Source organism: Diorhabda carinulata, chromosome X (genome assembly GCF_026250575.1).
Source record: "Diorhabda carinulata isolate Delta chromosome X, icDioCari1.1, whole genome shotgun sequence".
In the NCBI taxonomy this organism is placed as follows: Eukaryota; Metazoa; Arthropoda; class Insecta; order Coleoptera; family Chrysomelidae; genus Diorhabda; species Diorhabda carinulata.
The window spans coordinates 33,370,296-33,388,339 of record NC_079472.1 but is presented as its reverse complement, the minus strand read 5'-3'; the positions used below and the strand labels follow the sequence as shown (position 1 = coordinate 33,388,339).

Here is an 18,044-nt window from a genome sequence, read left to right as displayed (position 1 = left end):
CGTCTTTGTACCTGCAAATATGCATTCGATGCCGCCTCCTATAAAATCTCTGCGCTCGACTCACGAGCGCTCGATGCACGCATTAATTTCAAATATCCTCTACAATAGAAACCTAATTGCGTTAAGTCTGGAGGTCTTGGTGGCATTAATGCACCAGCTCACCCATCCGTTATGGCAATGGCCAAAATTAGTGAATTAAACTTTGATTTACTATATATTCGCCAGATTTAGCCCCTTCGAATTATTTTTTGTTGCCAGACTTCAAAAAATGTCTAGGTGATCAAAGATTTTCCAATTTTTCAACAGTTACTTCTGGAACCATCCTAGTTTATATAAAATATCTTTTAGTTATAGGTTCATAACGGCTTGAATTGAACCCAGTATCCCGAGGTTACTTCCTCATAATAATTTCGCCCTTTTGATATTTTTTGTATTTCATTTCCATGTATTTTTTTATTTAGTTCTTGGTTAACTCGTAAGATTTTTGTGTTCAGATGCCTGCATCTTATTCTAGCTTTGTATATTTTTGTTATGCTATATTCCAGCAATATAACCTTGTTTGTATTCTTAAAATCATTATTGGATAAAAAAAAATACTACTATTATGTCTCCAGTCTAAAAACGACCAGTTTCTAAGTTACCTTGCTCTTATTGACACAATAATTAAACTATTAATTAATCATACACTCCTAAGTTGCTTAGTTGCTTCCTGGAAATTTTTTTCCAAGTTGTTTAACTGGAATATTTTCATAAACAAAATTACCAATGTACTTTTTATGATTAAATTATTGTTTGACTTTTCAATTGAAAATATTTCCTTGAACTTTATTATACACTGTGTTTAATTAATGAATTCATTCAAAGTTTTTCATAATAAAATAAATTAATAAAACAACAAAAAATTCACTATAACAATCGGAAAAATCGTAAAAACGAACTAAATGTTCTAATATTACTACACAACTGAAAACTATAGAATCGGATGACTATGAATTAGCAAACTAAAAGAGAAATTAGTCAGCTATAGTATCAATACATAAAAACAAGCTATGGAACCACTTTTGTACAGAGGTAGGACAAGATTTACACAGCGGGAGATCACAATGAAGCATAAATAATAATGAGGATTCTAAATAGAAAGTGAAGTATTTTCTAAAAATTGTCATCCTCACTACACTACAAAGGTACTTAAAATTAAATAAGTTATGTTAAAAAAAGTTTGGGGAGCATGCTATTGTCTTCCAAGCCGTATTTGCCGGGCAGAGCCCATTGTTCATTTTGCTAAAAGGAACTATTACATCTTTAAATAGTCTGCGGAGAAGGATGTAAACCTCTGACATGTGACAAGCAAAGATGGTTCTTCTGTCTGTTTTACCAATCAACAGCTATACTTAAAAATGTGTAGTCGACTGGTACTGGTCTTTGAATAAGACACGGTCATCTAAGACACAATCTCCATACTATAGTATCGCGAACTATCCCGAGTATCCTTGGAGCATGGAGGATAAAGAAACTGCAGCTAACATCATCAGTGAGTTCCCAGCAGTGAGACATGCGAGCTCTAAATTTGTCTAGTGATGTTAAAAGATTCAAGCCAAGGTGTCAGATTAGCTTCATATCGGCCTTCGGTAGTTTTAAGTGGGTCTATTAGGAGGTTCATCACCATCCACTGTTTCACCTATCAAGTAATAGTAATTAAAGCGATTTTAATGTAATGGCAATTTTCACGTAAGCACTTGTCAAGCCAATTTATTAAAACTCGAAAAATAAATTATAAGTTAACTAGAAATAAAAAGCCCTATATATTATGGACATAAGTTATAGCTAATATTTTTGAAGTATGGTAATCCTGAAACAAAAGTCTTGAAGTTGGTTGTACTAAAAGTTGATAAAACAATTGAATCGTGTCAAATTCGTGGATCAGCCACTGTCTAAACGAAAGTTTATATGCACTCCGCTTTTGTAAATAAATTCTTGAATAAGTTCAAGTAATTTTAGTAGAAAAAAACAACAAATTTTGAAATAGACTACTAATTTGTCGGGGACGTGATCCTGTTTTTGATCTTGATTAGTTTCTAGAAATTTATTTTGTGGCAATGATCTTGCTTATTAATGGGTTTTCAAAAGCTGTTGATACTCTTGAATGGAATATTATCTAAAACATACATGCATTAATAAATTTTATTTATGCTTATAAATAATTCTCATACGACACCCCGTTTCTGAGTTATAAGCCTTTAAAGCTGCAAAATCCAAACATATATTTAAGAATATTTTCTAAATTTTATATTTGAACATTATGAACTTTTAATGGATGATTACGTATGTCCATGTAGTGTTTTTATCTAAATAAATAATTCTTAACTACTATCTAAAGGCCAGGGGCGGCATATGCCCATTGGTTAACAAAACTTTGACAGAGAAAACCTGTGCAATCTAAAGATAGCAAAAATGAGTTTTTCAATCTATTTTTCGACAAAAGTACTCTTTGTTTAACTCGATAAGATTTATGGTTTAGGAGATATGTAGATTTTTAGATCGTTGTTCGCCATAAAGAAACATTCTGAAGAAATCTATCATAAATTGTAATTATATATTAAAAATACTTACAGGAGACAGTTAAAACACAATCAAACATTTCTAATTGAACTGCATACTGTATCCATTATGTTACTTACATAAGAAAAAAATTGAAATGTACAATAATCGCTATGGTTAGTCTACAACTTATAAAAGAAAAACAAATAAAAACTATATTTGTTAGATGTGGGCACCTTGCACATTTTCATACTTCTGGAGTCTACGCAGAATATTTGATTGAACTTGGAAGAGCATTCCAAAATTTTGTATTTTAGAGTCACAATGGAAATTTATTCTATTGATAATTTCATTCTTTGTGTTTACCGGTGTTGCATATTCCAAGCTTTCAAAGTATCACCAAAAAAATGAATTCATTATGTTTCATTCAGGGGAACGTGGTGGCCATGCAAATGGACATTCCCGACCAATCCACGTATTAGACATGTGTGTACGAATATTAAGAGGAATATCACTTAACTTGGTTGAGAAATCATTTTGGAGAAATTACCCACTATTTCTGCCCACACCAAATCGTATCGTTTGAAACCAGCTTCTCAACTGTACTTTTCCATCAAATATATTATTAACTTGTTGTTTATCTAGAAATCAACGAGCGTAGGTCAGTCTTGTTGGATATTCCTTTTTCTGAATGTAAAAGAAGTGAAGAAAAAATATCCCAAGTAACACGATGTTCGCAGGATGCAGTTCAATTAGAAATGTTTGATTTATGATGTTTCAATACTTCCTTTAAATTATAATTTATGATAATTTTCTTCAGAATGTTTCTTTATGTCGAACATCCATGCTAAACTACAAAGAGAACAGATAAAGTCTCCGAACACCCTGTATTTTGGTTGATAGCGTATTAAAAAACCGTCCAGTGATTGTGACAAAAAATTATAGAATAAAATTAAGTTTAACATATATAGAAACATGGTTTTGAATGACGCATTTTATGTCTAGTAGTTATTTCCAGTGTATAAAAAACGTTGATGACCTTTGTCTAGAGTTTTTTCTACTTGCTTACAGAACCAAACGAATAAATCAGGTAAACTGAAGGCCGATAAAGAAAAACACGAAGAACGTTTTAGACATATGCCAGCTTCTGAATGAGGATGTTACGATCCCCACATTACTAATGAGTATAAAAGTATCCCTTCTATAAATTATAAACATTAAGGACATTATCTAAAGCGTTTGAAACGTGGTGTTACAAATGACAGTTGAAAATATCATGGAACTACTAAGGTAAGAATCAAAAATAGAAAAAAAAAGTTGAAACAGAAATACTCTTATGATGAGAAGAAAATTGCTAAGGTGCAGAAGATCTACTGAATTGCAGTTAGTAAAGTAAAAACTGGAGGGAAAGGTAAGAGAATATAGCTCAGTGTTAAAGAAAAAAAAATATCTACAGAATAACAAAAGTGGAGAAAATCGAATATTTGGGACGCACTATAACAAATAAAGGTATTAATAAGACCGTCAGTTACCTACGCAACGAAAAATGTTCTAAAATAGAAAAAATACTAACAGAAGACATAGAATAAGAAGTTCATGGATAAAACGAATACTAAAAGGTGAAGAAGATGAGATAAAAAGAAGAGAAGACCAAGAAAAAAATGGTTGAAGACCGTTAGAAGATATTTGAGAACAGTGGGTAAAAGGGACTGGTAAAAGGAGGCAAAACAGAGAAAAAAAGTGAAAGATATCGAAACCGACTATAAGATAGGCTGATAGAGAGCTGCATTAATGATTTTCAGCCAGTAACTGTTGAAAATATCAAGTAGAAAGATACTCCTATAATAAGAAGATCATTTCTAATTCTATTGAAGGGCAATTAACTGCATTAATGATTTCTAACTTCAGATAAAAGAATCTTACAAAAACAAGCTCTGGCTCTGGCTTTTATATTTGAATAAAAAGATTGAGCACATAATTTTCATCTAAAATTAAAAAAAAATGAGAAGGAAAACTAAACAAGTAAAATATTCACTATTTTTAATTGTGAATTAATTGAATAGTTCACGTGCGCATCGATGTTTAATAGTTCGGAATTGAATTGATATTTTTATTCGTACACTCGGTATACATCAAGTTCGTTATGATATTATTGAAATAATTATTGAATTGCTCAAGGTTTTTTTTGAAACTGCAGAAGCATATAGTGATGGTCTCAAGAGGTTTTGCACATATTCAAATTCATAGTTCTAGACGCAACCAGTGCAAGTTTAGATGAAGATGAATATCAGATTCAATATTCTTATTTTGATGGTTTTGTGTTTAGCAGAAGCCAAATTGCGTAAGTTTTGAACGTATTTGTATAATTAAAAAAAAAATCGAATTATCACATCGCATTTCGTACCTCTCAATTATTCTAATAAAATGTTTGAAAATTAACGTTGAAAAATAATTTTTTTATTCAATTAATAATATATATTGAGCAGCATCATTTTTGTTTTGAAACTTTTTCTACTAGTATGAGTTTCTTGAAATGTTCATTCTGGCAGCAACCTGTTAGGCTTTCTCTTAAAACTCTTTGCTTTGGCTAATCCATCAGTCAATCTTTCGTTTTGTCTAATTATACCAATAGCATATCTGTGTAGATTGAACGAAAAAGTTCTAGTATTCAAATGAATCCTTCAGTCAATTTTATTTGCTATTTTGATAACTTCTTCTCCAGTATGCTTTGGTAAGATTACCAAACCATCCTTCAATGGCTGCCTGAAGACCTGACGTGATTATTATTTATATATTTAACATTGATAGTTTTCACAAACATAGAAGACATTATAGAATGACTATTTCAACAAGCGTACTACAGGTATTAAAAATTACAGGTGGATTTTCTTCACACATTACATTTATTATTAACACTTTGTATGATATAGTTGTTTTACATTTTTCTCCCTCGTTCTAACTTGTTATTTACGTTGACATCGATGTTATCTCCGGTAATCGCAGTTGATATCCACCCTCCGAGTTTTTTCATAGCTGTGATATTACCACCCCGCTCACATAAATTATTGTTAATGATCCACGAACTGAATAACCCTTGAAAAGTTCAGGATCTTTCAATTTTAGAAACATCTCAATTTGTGTACTCATGGCAGCTAACTTGTTTGGTATTTTTACCATTTTGCTAAATCAAAAATAAAGTTTGATATGGTTTGACGTGGTTGGAGTTGACAATCTAGATGTCTTGGTTACAGTCTACCTTCAGTCTCTGAAGACGATAACTTGGTTATCGAAACGCGAGTCATACAGTGTAATTGTGAGTGTTGGTGTAGTTGTAGAGTAAGTAAAGATTTGATGATTTTTTAGGAAATGTAATATCATGTCGATTGCATGATATACCTTTGAATTGTAATTATTATTCAATTAATCAGAGTAAGAATCATCTTAACTTGTCAATATACTTTGAACAAATTAACACCATGTTAACTAAATAAAATTTTTCTAAAAAATTTTACTACTTACTATTGGATATGAGTTTAATTCCAAATTATAAAAGAATAGGAGAAATTACTGTCGAAAAAGTGATTCAATTTATCTGGTTGCCGTTTATGATATTTAATTAAGTAATAAAGTTTATATTTCGACATAATTTTACGACTGAATGGATGGATTTTATTTTTAATATCAAAGTTACATACTTTATTTGACTCATTTTATTAGAATATATATCTAGGTATGCTAAAGAAAATATTAAAAAGTGATAATCTCGATTCATTTCTTTTTTTTTTATTCATACCCAAATTAATTTAATCGGATTTGGTACTGGTGCAGTTGAAGCGTCGATATACCACAAATATCTTAGTTTATTTTCGCAAAATAAAGTAATGCGTCATTATTAAATGGTGTGTTTTAGGAATTAAGTTAATAATAAAGTTCTGATTCACTCAACTACTTGTTAGCAATGGTTCTCTTAACCTTGTATGGTTATTTACGTTATTCATTACAGTAAAGTAACCTTTAGGAATAAAAATCATCTCAAAAACATCACCGTTTATTATAAACAACGGTTCGAAAATTAGGGATATTAGGGAATAATCGAGATAATAAAAACACATCATAGAAAAAACAAAAACTTTCGATTTGGACATTGTAATATTAACCCCTTACCACACGATTTTTTCTTTTTCTACCAAAAAAATATATGTTATATGAAAATTAAGTTTTTTTGGAACAAATTTGGCACAGTAGACATAAATCACTAAAATATGTGACCGCCCGGTGCATTTCGGTACCTTACAGCGTTGCCTAGATGTCCAGACAGACATGTGATCCAGTTGATCCAATCGAACTTCTCTGGAAGGCATTATTGCAAATGGTCCTCTTGCTTTTTTTTCAACAATTTGGTTTTCAAGTGCATTGGATGGGCGTCCTCGTTTAGTATTTGCAGTACGTTTCTTCATCCAGCATAATGCTTCAGCTAAAGCCAACGTGAAATCCACTAGAGGGAGCCAAGCTTCTGCGTCGGAAAATCTACTTCGATACAGAAGCCAGGAGTTTACGGCGGTCATGTCAATCAAATGGAAAAATATACGGTGGTGAAATTCTTTCACCTTATTTGAATTCTATAATAACCCAATAGGGCATCTAAAAGATCAACGCCTCCAATATGCTGGTTATAAGTCGTGACGGCGTTGGGGCATGGAATATTTTTTGTTGAATCTCCTTAGTTCTGTCATAGGCCTACTGCCTACGTAAGTAGATGATAGGTTAACAACCCTATTGTCATACCATGTGGTCAATGAGATGTCAACATTATCTACAGTTGTCAACTTTTCAACTGTAGTCCCTTTTTCTTGAGCTCCTCTTCAGAGGGAACTTTGTATCCGGGAACACGGTTAGCTTTTATGGTTCCAAGAGGTAATATACCTTTCTTTGTATACTAATAAATCCAAAGACGTATACCAATTGTCAAAATACAATCTTCTGTAATTTTGTCCTCCTGGAATAGTTTTTGATAGTCGAACTACCACGTTACTTTATACGCTAATATTCGGTAAATCGACATCATGATTTTCGGGTGTACGTGCACCTGTATAGATGTCGAAGTCGTAGCTATACTTCCACTTAGCACAAAGTTTTTGTAGCCCCATTTATGAGGCTTTTTAGAGTGGTATTGCTTCATGCTCAATCTACTTTTGGTCGGTATAATTTGTTCATCGACAGCAATGTATTGTTCCCTAGCAACAAGCAAAAGTCTATCTCTAATCATTTTCAGAAGAGGTCGAAGTTTGTGAAGAAGATCATATCCAGATTCACCTCTAGCTATTTGTTTCGAGTTTGTATTGAAGTGCAGAAATCGTTTCAGTTCTTCAAATCAGTTGCAAGACATTACAGTATTTATTTTGGATGGCCTAAAGTTTCTCTCCAGCAATCTCTAGTTGACGGCAATTGTGTAATAGACATCATAAAACAGACACCGAGAAACTGTTCTATGTCTTTGTCTGTAACAATAGGAATTTTTTCTGGGCGCTTTTCTGCAGCATAAATGATAGTTTGCTGAGCAATGAGTCTAAACATTTCGTCAGTAAATAGGTATTTGAAAAATTGGATTGGAATTTCTAATTCCATTATTTCTGAAGTTAAACTTATGTCCCCAGAAAACATTAATTCGGAATCATCTTTTTCTAGAAAACTATCCCTCCACCTTGGTTTTGCAGTTCTAGCAGATCTAGAACTTGGTCCAGCTATTTAATCCAAAGGAATATCATCCTCTACTACAGAGTCAGAAGAGGAATCTGACTCTGGAATTATTATTTGTCATCTGGTTCTAACTTGTCTTATATATCCTCATCATCAGAAAGATCTTCATCTGTACTGCCATCCGGAATGTCTTGAATAATTGTATAAATGCCGCCATAAAACCGTTTAGGATCCATAACGCCTGAAAAATAATGTTATATTGTTAAATATATACTTGAATAATAAATTACATTAACGTTATTGTGATAAATTATCATGTATATTTTAAAAAAATTGACTGAGCTGGTGTTTTATACTAGTATTTATACATACTGTACCAAATATGACCTGAAGTAAAAGGAAAATTTACGCGCAGTGGTACAAATGTGATCCATACAAAAAAGTCGAAAATTTTGTCACTAATAATAATGAAATCAGAAAAACCTTACCTTATTCGTGTAGATAAAGGTATCTACTCCAATTTTATAATTTTTATGCGAGACTTTGTCGTATTTACTATATTTACGGAATATTTTATTCGCATCAAACTAACTTCACACGTCGTAACTTGTTTTGAACTTTCAACTGATGATTTATTTCTATTGGTATAATCTAGATGGCGTTGATACGATTTTATATGAAGTTGAATGTACCAAGAAGAGACCACGCAGCAGAAAATGCCTAATGCCTAATACCGACTTTAAATTATTTGTTAATTTAATGAATATTTGTAACGCCATGCGGTAAGGGGTTAATCATTAGAAGACTAAATCGTGAGATTTAATTGGAAATAAGTACAAAAATTACATTAGAAAGAACTTGTTATACAATGAATGTTCCTACTCATTTGCATCTTTCGGTCTTGACTATTATATTTAGTTTAAATAATTGAAGACTCCAAGGTGAGATAGTGTTAGTAACAAAACGACTGTTATGTAATAATTATATGAGGCTCATTAATTTTATGTAATATACGGTATGGAATTATTATTAATGAAAAAAATTCACTAAATATAATCAAGATGAATCATGACGAACTTGACTTTTCCACTAGATACTCATTTCACTATTTAACTACTCTACCAATTAGAATTTAAATCGATCAGTAGAAATCGTCGAAGGTTTAAAAAAATTTTTTCGTGAAATCACCTTTCCCCAAAATCAAAACGTAATACCTAACCTAACCTAACCTAACCTAACCAAAATCAAAACGTAATACAGGAAAAAAAGAAAGGTTGGGAAATATATTTAAAATAGTAGGTTTGACATTAGTTTATGCATAACTTTAAAACAATTTATTTATTTACAACCTGAAATTTGGCTTTTTTATGAAGTGGTCGTATAGGGTCATAAGACACGATTTTCTTTAGAAACATAATATAGTACTCATTGTAAAAACGAAATCTTTTGGATTTGGACATCTACAAATGAAAAATAAAAAAAAACTAAACTATATAGCAAACACCGAGAATTTGGTTATGTAATACAACTAATATTTTTGTCTTCATTTCCGAAAACACAAGAGTCATATAAGCAACTGGCCATCGAGGAAAAAAAAGAAGAACCATACAACCAATGCTAGTAAAATAACTTTCCTAAAATCACTTTATTAATGGCGCCTTGTGCGCGTGCGTACCTGTCAAAAATGTTACAACTACAGTCGATTTTATTGAACTCATTCCCTAATAAGAATGTTGGGCAAACTAAGAGATCTGTTAATATCCGGTAAGAGCATTGACTCACTTAATATATGGACGGGTATTGTCTAGCAAACTATCAGTTACAATCATGGAATAAATTGTGGAATTCTCTTTTCAAAAGCGTATTACGCTCCTGCTTCGGAGCATAATATACCACTGGCTCTAGGACAATTTGGTTTGGCGTGTCAAAACCTTTTTTCATTTTCCCAAAAATATAAATTTTGTAATATATAGCTGAAAGATCGCTCTTTACGGTCAATGCTAGATTTTTTAACAGTGATTGTTCAAACTTTAAATAAGCAGTCTAATTATTAAATATATAGTGTGATTATGGAATGGTTATTTATAAGAATGTGTCATACATGAAATCTCACAGTGGTGATAAACATCTCAGCCCAAAGATTTATAGAAAATCATACATCAAGTGTTAAAGTGAATAAAGATTAATTAAGGATAGAAGCAAAACAAAATAGAGGTCACGTCGAAATTCCCAGCGGAGTTGCCAGATTATATTAGAACGAAGTGCCTCCGAACCGTTGAATTCGGTCAGTTCCTTTCAAGGGGATGAGCGGCGAGAATAGAAACGAAATAGAAACCATAAAAAAAGTTTAAAAAAGAAAAAGAGCCAATAATAGAAGCAGATATAGAAGGTATAAATAGTATTCTACAGGATCTGATGATAGAAATCAAACCAGCAAAAACATAACAAAAATATGGATGAAAATAACATTGGAATGAAAAAGAAATATTACGTAGCCAACGGAAAGGGAGGATTTCCTAGATAAAAAGAGTGAAAGACATAATAGTAACCGGGTTCAGAAAATAGTTAGGAATTGAAACTAATGATGAAAAATTTTATTAGCAGGAAATTCGGACTAAAAATAGAATCAAGAGCAACGGAAAAAATTAAAATTAAACCGTGTGTGATAGGAACGGAAGATTTTAAAGATAAAATGAAGACATTTAAAAACAAATTACGGCCAGCTATGGATTTAACAGTTTATATATCTCCGATTCCTCATAGTAATATTAGTATAAGTAGGGACAAAGGTCCTATTCCTTTCAGTCCAATCTATAATTTATTAGTTAGAAAATGAATGAAATTCCTCGCCGAACTGGTTTTCTCGTTGGAGAGAGAATTCAGTAAATATATAGGTAGATCAAGGCAGTAAGATTCAGTTTACAACAAATCCAAAAGGCCCAATTTAGTATAAAAGCAAGAGCGTGGAGATATATCTACGTCGAATTGAAAAAAAGTTTTTTTCCTTCGCTTCCTTCCCTAGTGAGAAGTCAGTTTTTTATCTGAACTTATTTTAGATGTACGTGTTCTTTTATTTCTTATCGAAGTTAGTTATACAATTACACGTGCTTCTCCAAATCTCGTCTAGTATATCAACTTTCGGTCAGAATTCTTTGATACAGTCTTCCAAGTTAGAATAGTTGAAGTAAAATTTTTATATTCCAGCTTCTTATATCCACGTTTGTAAGAAATCTGATCCAGACATAGCGAAATGCATCATTGATTCGGTTTATTCACTGAAACCCAAGTTGGCAAATGGTATACCAGAGCTGAATGTTCCTAGCACTGAACCATTGCTTCTAGAAAAAATCCAATTGAGAACTGGACAATCTAGAACTAAAATCGATGCGAATCTTACAAATTTGCAAGTTTGGGGCGTAACTTCTTTTGAAATTCTGGAACTACGGTAAATATCAAATTTTTTATTTCACACTGGTTAGATTACTCAACTTGCAACTTTACTTAATAACGGATTTTTTAGCTAATTATTAGGAAAAGTTACTTAATATATGACCAATTGGGGCTTTGATTTTATTGGTGCTTTCAAAATAAAATTACTAAATAAACATTTTTTCAGCCCTGATGTGACTAAGAACAGATTTATATTCAAATCTAAAGTACCGCATATTTATTTCAAGGGTGACTACGATCTCAACATGGATATTCTTCTCTTGAAGTATAAAGGACAAGGACCTTTATCTGGCAACTTCAGTAAGTACACTACATGTGAAATTATTCACTCGAAATAATTTTAATAAACTAAAACAACTACTATACATCGGTTCAAAAAGTTATTGTTTCAAAAATGTTTTTTGGCGTGGCAACATTGTAAATAGAATTCAATCGAGTGTTTGAAGTTCTTATTCCCAAATTGAGCTCCGCAATCTTATTACCTCATGTGCGAAATTTCGATTGACCAATTATACCATCTGAAAGGTCAGTTGGTCAGCGTTACAAGTTTTTTAAAGTCATTGAGAAATTTTAGCATCTAATTCGCGAAAAAAAAAATAGTCTATCCACGCGCAATCGAGAAACATTCGCTGAGAATTGGTTAGGTTAGTTTAGTATTAAGTAAGTTTAATTTAATTTGAAAAAAAATGAAATAAGTTATCATTATCGCACGCTTTAAAGAGGTTAATTGTATTAGAGCAGTGAGCTATACTATATGTTATGAACCAGATTCTTTTATATATTTGTTTTGGGAAAAAGAAACATGTACTACTATAAAATATATAATGGAGACAGAAATAGGATTTTTCAAGTTTCGTGAAGGTCAAAGTGCTGGCATTGGATTTGGGGGTATTAGTACAGGTAAAATAAGATTAAACCCGAAATGACATTGGACGCTTCCCATTTTCTAAATTCTCAGAGGTTTTCGGTAACTGAATAAGCCTAGTAGCTCTTAACAAAATTCTGGGCACGGATTTTTGAAATTTTGGAACTAGGAACTCGAAAAAATGTTGAAACGCGAATAACTCGAAAATTAAGAGTATTTGAAAAAAACTGCAAAAACAAAAAATGTAGAGCACATGTAGAGTACATTTTTTGCTCCGGCACTTTTTTCGAATTCCTCGTAGTTTTCGAGTTATTCGCGATTCAAAATATTTTTGAGTGTATAAATCCATTTTAAGGTGAAAATTTTGAAGCTAGGAACAAATATCTGGGATACTTTTTTGTAGAGAATTTTATACTCTACATTTTTTGTTACGGCAATTTTTTTTGAATTGCTCATAGTTTTCGAGTTTCAATTTTTTTTGATTTTCAAGTCCCAAAATTTCGAAAATCCGTGTTCATAATTTTGTAAAAGACTTACTAGACTTATTTAATATCTCACAGCCTCTCAGAATGTTGAAAATCAAAACCACCCAATTTAATTTGAGGATTTAGCTTAAAATCGTCTAATTTGCCTGTACTAAATGCTTTCTGTAGGATAACTGAAAACTACTTTTTAGCCAGTACTTTGCTTGTCTGTAAAAACCTATAATAATATATAGGTATTCCTAGTATTACTTCTAATTATTATTATTATTAAAATAATCAATTATTAATACGTGTTTAATTTAATTGAGCTTATAACAATATTCATTCCAATTTCTACCATTGATTGTTTTACACAAATGGTCGAATTAATTCCAAATAATGCTGTAATCGTTATGGACAATGCCACTCATCATTCGCGATTAACAGAAAATCTTCCATCTGCTTCTTGGAGAAAAGCTGATATTGGAAACTGGAATCGTAAAAGATATACCATTTGAAGGTGATATGTTAAAAAAAAGAACTTTTGAAGGTTGCTTCAGATTACAAGCTAGAATTTAAAAAGTTTGTATTGATGAACTAGCCAAGAATCGTGGGATAACAGTGCTTCGTTTGTCGCCATACCATTGTGAATTAAATGCGATAGAATTAATATTGGCACAAATAAAAAGTTATGTAGCTAGACTTAATAAAACATCTAAAATGAAAGATGTTCGTGAACTCATAAAGTACTCATTGACAACAATAACTGAAGAGAACTGGAGAGATGCAGTGAATCATGTAATTAAAGAGGAAGAGAAAATGTGGGTTTTAGATAACCTCATAAAACAAACTATAGAACCAATAGTGATCTCTCTCGACGAGTCTTCGGATGACTTTTGTATGGCCAGCGAAGAGGATGATACTATAGTATATACATTAATTCAATAAATTTGAATTATGAAAATTAAACTATATTTTCTTTAATTAATTTAATTTAATAAAAATGAAATTGATACTTGTTAATATGCATAAACGAATGAATTTTATTTCAACTGTAATGTTTACCGAATCTAATTAAATAAGCAAAATGAACTAATATCGTAATCTCTGCCATTGCCGCAATGTTTATCGTTTAGCTGGCATTGTTCAGTTTTATTACCATATTGTATTTTGAGCTGAAACAGGGTTGTACAGATAACCAATACAGACACCTACTTGTTTTGCATTAGAATTTTAGTATTTACTTGTAAAACTATAGTATTCATTACAATTTCTACCATTGATTGTTTATGCTAGCACGAGTTCAACATTAACAAAAAATTGAGGTCACTTCAGAAATTGCGAATAATTAGCGTCAATATTGATAACGGTTAGTAGTCGTTAAACCAAAATTTTCACCGAGACCAGACAGCTGTCATTAGCTGTCATTCGATGTATTAGAATACGACTTTGATGAAAAATGTGCCTTTGCGCTAATTGAACATTCATATTTCCCTTGTCTGTTTTTCAGTTTACTGTTGATTCTTTGTGTAAAACCTAACGATTGCAAAGTGTAGTAATTTAACAGGCCCATAACGCCTTTAGATCCGATTGTTGTGGCAAGGATTGTTGCTGTTACAAGATGGTCGGGAGCAACGTGAAACTGCAAGAATTGTTAGTGCTAGTCTTTGTGGTGTGCAAACAGTGTACCAGCGCTTTCTGGAGAATGGCATGATCACTAGAAGACCAGGGTCTGTGCGAAAAAGAGTTACAACTCAACGAGATGACCGTTTTTTGATGTCCACAAGTTTGCGGATTATGACAGCTACTGCGGTTTCACTTCGAAATCAAGATTGACATTTGCCAGAGATCACGTTCGTTGGAATGATGATGACTGGGTCTCAGATGAGTCGCGTTTTTACCTCACTGGGTCAGTTTAACGTCGATGAGTGTGGAAAAGACCTGGGAAAAGATATGCTGAAGTTTTCATTAACGAGCGTCTTCCATTTGGCGGTGGGTCAGTTATGGTTTAGGCGGGAATCACTGCATAAGCTCGTACAGAGTTGGTCTTCATTGAAAATGGCTCTCTAAACTCACACAGGTACATTACGGAGGTGCTAGAAGGCCATGTCATGTGACTATAGGGGAACGTGGCATTTTTATGCAAGATAATGCTAGACCAAATACAGCCAGAATTGTCAGGGAATATCTGAATTAAGTAGAAATTAGGCGGTTTGACTGGCCAGCTCGCAGCCCAGACATAAATCCCATAGAACATGTCTGGGACGAGTTGGGACGACTGATCTGCAGACACACACCAGCACCAAGAGCTGCCCAGGAGCTGAGAAAATTGTTGTTGCAGTAATGGGATAACATCGACCAGAATGTGATCCGCAACTTAATTCAAAGTATGCCGCGCTGACTTCAAGCAGTCATCAATGCAAGAGGAGGGAATACACGTTATTAGGGTCAAGTTTTTTTATTTTGGTTTTTCCATATCTTCCCTAACAACAATATGTTGAATTTAGCTTACAAAAGCACATCCAATGATGTACAGTTTGCGAATACTATCTGATAATATCTGACTTTTTGAATACTTTACTTTTATATAATTTGATTGGAGATATATTCACCTGTGTAGCGACATTAAGGTAGCTTTCGAAGTTTTTAGGTAGGGCTAGTACAGCCAAATAGATTGTCAAACATTTTTGATAAGTACACTGCAATAACTGTGTATATTCTTAACCTAAGCGTTATCTATGATAATAATCAATATATTTACACTTCGATATTGGATTGTTTGTATTTATTTTTCTCAGTGTAGCGGATTGTAGTTTATATCAAACGACGTGATGATTTTGAAGTTTATAGAATTATTTTGGAAGTCGACTGCAAAAAATAAGAATTGAGAAACGGGAATCAAGAATTAAAATGTGAAATAATTGATTCATTTTATCATACGCGGTAAAAATAAAACGTGTCATAGAAGTTGAAAAGTAATTATTTTATTTTATTCACAGCTGATTTGTCTCTGGATGCCGTGTTGAAAGGACATATCACCAAAATAAACGGTGTAGATCATATCCAGTTCAGAAAATTCGCAGTACGCGTTGAATTCAGTCACACCAACATTGAGCTGTCTAATCTGTTCGATAATCAAAGAAATTTAGGCAACGCAACTAATCAAGTACTTAACGAAAATTCAGAAGTTCTTCTAACGGAAATAAAACCTGCGTTAGAAAATGCTCTAGCTTCAAAATTCACAGATATTGCTAATAATATATGTAAAACATTTTCGTACGATGAACTGTTCCCAAATTAAATTTATATTAGCTCATTAAAATATTATTGTAGTATTTGAATGAATTCCAATTAAAGTTTACCTCAGTTGTTGTCTTGTAAATTTTGTTGTTGATTAGGTCCTATTAAATGGTCACAGCGAAGAAGACAAGGTTTAGAGATTAAATACCTTAACTAACAAATACTTCGTCATGTATAAGAAATGTATGTGATAAATTTATTCAATTAGATTAAAGAATAATTTTCTGACAGAGATACATATCTCGTTGTAAACCAAACGATCCTAACAACAATAGATCAATTACATAAACAATTGGGAAGCTAACCATTTGGGCATATAAGAAGAATACAAGAGAGAAATTTTTAAGTGAAGGCCAATTATAATCCCAAGCTGTCAAATCCTATAATTTTATCAATAATCATGACACTGATAACAATTTCAGTTACTAACTTATGACAGATACTGAAAAAACTAATAGATGCAATATTTCATTTTCAATATCATAGATCAATTCAATAAATAATTTTGATACAATCAATATAATATATGAACTGAGAAGTGAGGTTAGAATATCTTAATTAAGATTAAAACAATAAATAATATTGTATGTATGAAAACATTTCATGTTTACTTTAGTTAATCTTCCACAAACAAGTTTTCCAGAATAAACTGTTATTTTATTTGTTCTAAAAAATAATGATAAATAAATTTAAAGAGTTTCGGGGGATCGAGCTGCCCGAGAAGAGAATAGTGAAAAAATTCAAGAAAACAAAAAAAGTGAAGAATATGCGTTCATCAAATTAACTTTCATACGCATTATAATACATATAAAGTAATAAAGTCTGAAAAAAATAAGAATTGATTTCTTATTAATCTATAGAATACAGAGTTTGGTTACAATTTAGTACAACTTCTTATAATTTGTGGAATCCAATTAATAATTAATTAACGAATAATAAAATATAATGTGGTCTGATATAACTTGTAATCAAATTTCACATCTAATAACTCACAAATTCAACAATTCAACTTTTAAAAAATTAATTGAATGATAGAAATGCATAGTTAATTACTTTTAAATTACATCGTAATATCGTAAAAACAATGATTTTACTGGTTTTCAATGTCATAGATTTAAAATAAGTATTCATGTATTTGTAGTAAATATAATAATTTTATAATTTTACTTGTGTATTCACATTACATTATTCAAAGTATGTTAGGCGACCGTAAATACTCTAAGAGCTTTTAATTTCTCTAACATCCAGGAGAAAATAAACTAAATTTATATTAGTATTCCCAAATCCACAAACGCATATTTTATAGACGTTTCACACAGATTGCTTAAGGTAGCATCATTTTTGTAGTTCAAGTTCGGAGCCCTAGATGGGTCTGCTAACATAACTATATATCAAGTTGGCGAATTTGAGACAAAATTGGTTATCTTAAGGTTGGTAGTTGTGCAGTTTCTCTTGATGGCTCATTATTGTTGTGTTGTGCACCTGTTTTTGTGTAATTGTTTTCAAAATTATTGTCAATAAATGTTGGGATAACATTGAGAATCTATTAATGTAATGCATTTGTTCCCACATCCTCATAAAGTTGAAAATTGAGTAGTTCAAGTTCAGACCCCCAGTCGACATCAATTTGGTTAGAAACAAATAATATTGTCGTCATCTATCTAAATATAGGTGATCTGTGCCCTAATATTACCATGATGATAATTATTCTTCTGTAGGCATTGATTGCT

The 18,044-nt window shown here is 31.8% G+C and overlaps 1 protein-coding gene across 1 annotated transcript; it reads left to right on the top strand.

Moving 5' to 3' along the window:
• Nucleotides 1-4,651: 4,651 nt before the first annotated feature.
• LOC130900600 (protein takeout-like) lies at nucleotides 4,652-16,396 on the top strand. Its single transcript, XM_057811308.1, has 4 exons — nucleotides 4,652-4,879; nucleotides 11,440-11,680; nucleotides 11,852-11,985; nucleotides 16,014-16,396. Exons 1-4 carry the CDS (start codon nucleotides 4,813-4,815, stop codon nucleotides 16,313-16,315), a joined length of 744 nt encoding a protein of 247 aa, XP_057667291.1. The 5' UTR covers nucleotides 4,652-4,812; the 3' UTR covers nucleotides 16,316-16,396.
• The last annotated feature ends 1,648 nt before the right edge of the window (nucleotides 16,397-18,044 follow it).